Source organism: Chrysochloris asiatica, unplaced genomic scaffold (assembly GCF_000296735.1).
Source record: "Chrysochloris asiatica unplaced genomic scaffold, ChrAsi1.0 scaffold00011, whole genome shotgun sequence".
NCBI lineage: Eukaryota > Metazoa > Chordata > Mammalia > Afrosoricida > Chrysochloridae > Chrysochloris > Chrysochloris asiatica.
This window is the reverse complement of record NW_006408529.1, coordinates 13,279,360-13,284,744: the sequence shown is the minus strand read 5'-3', so window position 1 is coordinate 13,284,744 and position 5,385 is coordinate 13,279,360. Positions and strand designations below refer to the sequence as shown.

The 5,385-nt window shown below is 50.0% G+C and overlaps 1 protein-coding gene across 1 annotated transcript in view; it reads right to left on the bottom strand.

The window, feature by feature from the left end:
- The window catches only part of WWC2 (WW and C2 domain containing 2), a 323,966-nt gene extending 320,798 nt beyond the window's left edge, over positions 1 to 3,168 (bottom strand). The window contains exon 1 of the mRNA XM_006834501.1: positions 3,038 to 3,168. Within this exon, the coding sequence (XP_006834564.1) occupies positions 3,038 to 3,168 (131 nt within the window). The remainder of the gene's footprint in view (positions 1 to 3,037) is intronic.
- Between the last annotated feature and the right edge of the window lie 2,217 nt (positions 3,169 to 5,385).

Below are 5,385 nucleotides of genomic sequence, written 5' to 3'. Positions count from 1 at the left end.
CGACCCTGTACAGGGTTTCTGAGGGTGTAAATCTTTACAGGAGTAGAAAGCCTCATCTTTCTCCCGCAGAGCGGCTGGTAGTTTCAAACCACTGACCTTAAGGTTCACAGCCCGATTCATAACCACTACGCTACCAGAGCTCCTTTTGATTACATCCCAGTAAATCTTGCATTATGTTGTCTGTCTCCAAAAGCTGAGAAACACTTTAAACTAATGCTTCAACAACAAATGATTCTATAAAATCACTTGTTGACTGAAATAATGTTCCTGGTACATCCTGCAGCCATCCACTCAAAATCAGCATAATTATCTATATAATCAGAAAAACCTGACAAATCAATAAACTAGCAAAAACACAAAATTTTAACAGATATCAAATATGAATGGGTAAATTATCACAACCATTTTACTCAAAGTTCAAAAGTACTGCAGACCCACAACATACTAAGTCAGTTTTTGGTTGTTCCTCCCCCCAACCCTCCCCCCTGCAAGATTTGTAATTTGATCCTGTAGAATTCACATCATCCATCCAATTGGCCTGTGTAAATCTCTTTTCCTATGTTTGGTAACCAAGTGTTACAAAATTGACAAGAGTTAAAGATTACTTCAAATATCATCTATCATTTCTTATCCTATTTATCAAGACTCAGTCACGCTTAATTGTACTAAAAGAATACATAATTAAGTTTAAATTAGGTCATGGTAGTTCTGATCTCAGAAAATCTGGTGTGGCGCTGCAGGAATAAGCACTGGTCTGCAAACCACAAAGTTGACAGTTCAAATCCACCAGCTGCTCCTTGGAAACCCTATATAGGATCACTATAAGTTTGGAACCAACTCGATGGCACTTAACAACAAAAACAATACTCAAGTCCAGAAATGTGTATCATTCAAATATATATTTACAAACACCTAAAGACCCAAAGACCCAACTGCTTCAAGAAAATCAAAAGAATTATCAAGCTACCTTAGTCAAATCTGTTCGGCCACATCAAGTGAATTAGTTACCCAGTTTTCTGAAAAGAGTTCAAAATAATTGCTTATCAATAGTTTAAAATAAAAGACACGCTTAACCTATTAATAGAACAGTGATATGAATAAACCAAGTCATATGTGAACTTCACTTTCTATTATTACCTAGGCGTAATATATAATCTTGCAATCCGTCTTGGTAAACACAAATAAACAAGATGATAAAGTAAAACACATAAATTGAAGCAAACAAAATCCTAAACTGCCTAAATATTTCAAGAACTTACTGCGATTTCAGTAACTTGAAACTCCAAGTTTCAAAAAGCAGAAAGAATCACCACACGAATGTAAAAGTCAAGTATTTATACAGGTGCCTTAAAAGCCACTGTTGGGTGCACACCATCAGCACTGACATTTACTATCTGTTAAGTAGTTTCAAAGTGCAATGGCATAAATCAACTAGCTGGCTCGGGGTGTGAAGTTTATGACAACAGTTAGTATGTCTGGAAAGACTGTGAAGGTGTGATGCTTGTCATAACTTTCATCAAGAGCAACAGGCTGCCAGGCTGTGGGGCAAGATGTAACATCAGCACAGGTGCCTTTTCTCATTTCAGGAGGGAAACCTAAACCCATACCTTCATGGATAATTTAACAAGGATTGTTCCATAAATTTATAATGTCATTTATGTCTTTCTTATAATTGCTTTTTAATATCTTTCAAAACCAATATTCTTAGGGCAAAAGCAACTGATAATGTTAAATATGATACTATGTCAGCTTCAAATTGAGAAAAGGAGGGATGTTTATAATAGAAGCACAAAAAAAGGTTATACACCCCCCTAAGGCCACATTCCATTAAAAGCTGGGGGAAATGTTTCAGAAATGATCCAAGTCCAAATGCTACAATTATTCCTAACGATACATTCTTTAAACTTACCATTACGAATACCTTCTTAATAGATCAGTTATAAGAAACTCTCCTTTTGAGATTAAAAAGAAAGATGGGATAGAGAAACAACACTTGGGAACTCCAACTAAACTTCAGCTCCTGAACGTTTGGAATGATGATTTTATTTTGCCTCTTTTTTTCACCACCAGGAAGGAATTGAAAGTGTGTTGTGAACTGAAAGAAATCATACCAGAACTCAAGTAGCTGTTGTTAAGTGCCCGAGTTGGTTCTTACTCATAGCGACCCCGTATAGTGTCTAGGATTTCCAAGGAGCAGCTGATGGGTTTGAACTGTCCACTTTGTGGTTCGCAGTCCAGTGCTGATCCTACAGCGCAACACCAGAAGTCCAGAACTAAAGGTAGGCGTATCACCCAAGGCTCACCATTTCCAATGTTCATTTCACCACTGCTTTATTTAAAACAATATGTGAGAATCAGTTCAAGTTTTTAGAAGACTAATCACCTCAACGCAAGCGAGAAGAGCCAGTTACACCCACTACCCAATACACGCAGGAACAGTGCTAGGACCCATCTCCATATGCGGGAGCACCAACAGCCCCTTAGACATGACCGGTTGTGCGTCGGGACGAGAATATACAGTCAAGGCTTGGGAGCCAAGGACGGCCAGAGAGATGCCACAGGTGGCCTGGATGGCTAGTTCCTCACCCTGTAATTCGGTTTCCCCTAAGAAGCCGAAGGAGCTCCCCAGCCTCAACGTGCCCTACTTTAGGGGGAGAAGAGCTCGAGCTAGGTTCAGGTGGCCCCTCTGGGTCCGTTACTGGACACGGAGTATCAGGCTAAGGGCGTCAATTCCGCCCTTCCCTCCTGGCAGGTACTGTATAAAGGGCCAGGGGGCGTTAAACTGAGAGTGGGCAAAGGGGCCCTGGAATGGGAAGCTCTAACCTGCCCCTCCAGGGAGCCTCGTAGTCTGGTACGACCCCGCCTCGGGCACACCGTCCCGCACCTCCTCTTCGGAACCCTTCGGGCACCCAGGGGCCGGCGCCGCCCCGCGCCCCCCGCGCGGCCGCCGCGGCCGGATCTCCCGGACAACAGCCGCCGCCGCGCTCCCGTGGCGGGTCCCGCGCCCACCCGCCGCCAGTCCTTCCCGGGCGCCCACCTGTCCCGGGGGTCGATCCAGCTGGTCCTCCTGGTGTTGTGGTCAATGTAGAAGACCTTGCCGTCGTAGTCCCTGGCCTCCTCCCAGCCCCGGGGTAGCGGCAGCTGCCCGCTCCCAGCCCTCCTAGGCATGGTCGGCGGCCTCGCCGGCGAGCGGCGCCTCCATAGGGACCGGGCGCGGGACGCGGCGGGAACGGGACTGCCCGGCCCGACGCGGGCGCCGGCGAGGGGCTGCGGGCTCGGGCGCGGTGGGGCCACGCGAGGGGGCGGCTCAGGAAGCCCTGCTCTCGGCCCCGCTCGGAATCAGTCCACCATGTCTGCGTCGGAGCAGTAGAGCGAAGCCTCCTCCTCCCAGCCGCCGCCGCCGCTGCCTCCGCCTTTTCCTCCTCCTCCCAGTCCCCCTGTGGCCGCCGAGGGTCCCAGCGCCCAAGCTGCCCGGGCCGCCGCCTTCTGGGCTCGGATCAGAGAAGCTCGGCAGCGCTGCGCAGCAGCTACGGACCTCCTCATTTGCATGTGATTAGCTTGCGCCCGGACCCGCCCCCGGCCGCCCCTCCCCAGGCTCCGCTCATCTGCATGCACATTCCTAGCCGCCACATTCCAGGGCTTAACCCTGTCCCTCCCGGGGCCCCTCTGCTAGGCGGCAGGGAGCGGGGGAGGGGAGCTGATGGGGGAGGGAAGAACCGTGGAATGCAAGGCTCGCTCCCTCCCCTTCGCCCCAAATAGCTCCCTACAGCCAAACGCTTCGGGTTTTTAAAGTTTCGGGACGCAAAAGATTGCAAAAGGGACATCTCCCCAACCTCCTCGACTTCTTTCCGTCTTCCAGGGAAACCACAAGACTTTCGAGAGGAAAAGGGTGGGGGAAACTCTCCTTGGAGGCAGAAGTCCTAGCAAACACTAAGGGCACAAAGGCTCCCCCGAGCCGCGCCCTGCGCCCCTGCGGGACCCGAGTGGCAGGCCGGGGCGGTGAGAAAGTGAGAAGCGCCGGGAGCGTGTCCGTAGCGTGTGCAGGGGCGGCGGCACTCCCGGGGACTTTGCGAGGCGCTTGGCCCTCGTTGACCTCAGCGGAGAGGCCTCGGGACTCGCGGCCGAAGGCGAGGGCGGGGCTCGCGGTCCGGGAGCGTGTCGAGTCTTCCAGCGCACTGGCCCGCAGGGGGACTCCAGCCTGACTCAGAGAGGCCACCAGGCCACCCGCGGCCTCCGCCCGCCGGATCGGTGCGCCTCACCGCGCAGTCCCGACAACCACTGCACAGTTTCTGCCCTTAGACTCTGCTGCAGGGGTTTAGGACAGTTGGACGCGGACGCATCATGTACCTAGACCCATCGGTTCAGCCACCCCACCCTGGGAAGTCCCAAGAGCCCCACTAGGTCTACGAGTAGTCAGCAACCATGAGGAGGGAGGCTGCTCGGAGACCAAGTCTTTCTAGACTCTGGATCTGTCCAGGTGGGAACGTGGATCTTCCCATATTCAACATTTATTGTGCAGCTACTCCGAGCTCGTGGGCACTGCTGGTGGGCACTGAGGCAGAGCTGGACATCGGACTCCGATAGGTCAGAGTCCTGAGCAGCAAGGCTGGCAGGGCCTGAACACAGACTATTCAGTGTCCCTAACTCCAAAACACTTCCAACTCAGTCTACACCACCATCCCTCGTTCATACCCTTCCAGGTTACTAAGCAGCTTCCTTTAAAACTCTCCAGGAAGACTGGATTTCAGTCATTCTCTTCTTAGGGTGAATTTGCTTAATCCTGTCCACTACTGCGTTATGACACGCCAGACAGCTCCACACAAGGACTTTCAGAGCTATTGGAATAACCTCCCACCAATAGCGACCCTGTACAGGGTTTCCAAGGAGTGGCTGGTGAGCTTGAACCGCCAACCTTGTGGTTCAAACTGACTTTGCAGTCCAGCGCATTAACCCACAGTTCCAACACATTAAATCTAATTGTATCCATCTATGAAATGAAGATGACCTTCACATTTAGGTTCTATCTGCAACTAATCACGGGAAAGGTGTAGGACCAGACAATGTTTTGTTCAGGTGAGCAGGAGTTGAGGCCAAATCTATGACCGCTACCAATGGCAATGAGCCATGTATAGTTGTTGTTGTGATGTGCCGTGGAGTCGGTTCTGACACATAGCAATCCTGTACAGGGTTTCCGAGGCTGTAAATCTTTACGAGAGCAGAAAGCCTCTTATCTCTCCCGTGGAACAGCTGGTAGTTTCAAACTGCTCACCCTGAGATTAGCAGCCTGGTTCGTAACCAGTACGCTACCAGAGCCATTGAGCCAATGATAAATAGCAAAAAACTATCTTAGAAGATAATCTTGTTATTTCTAATAGTTAAACATTC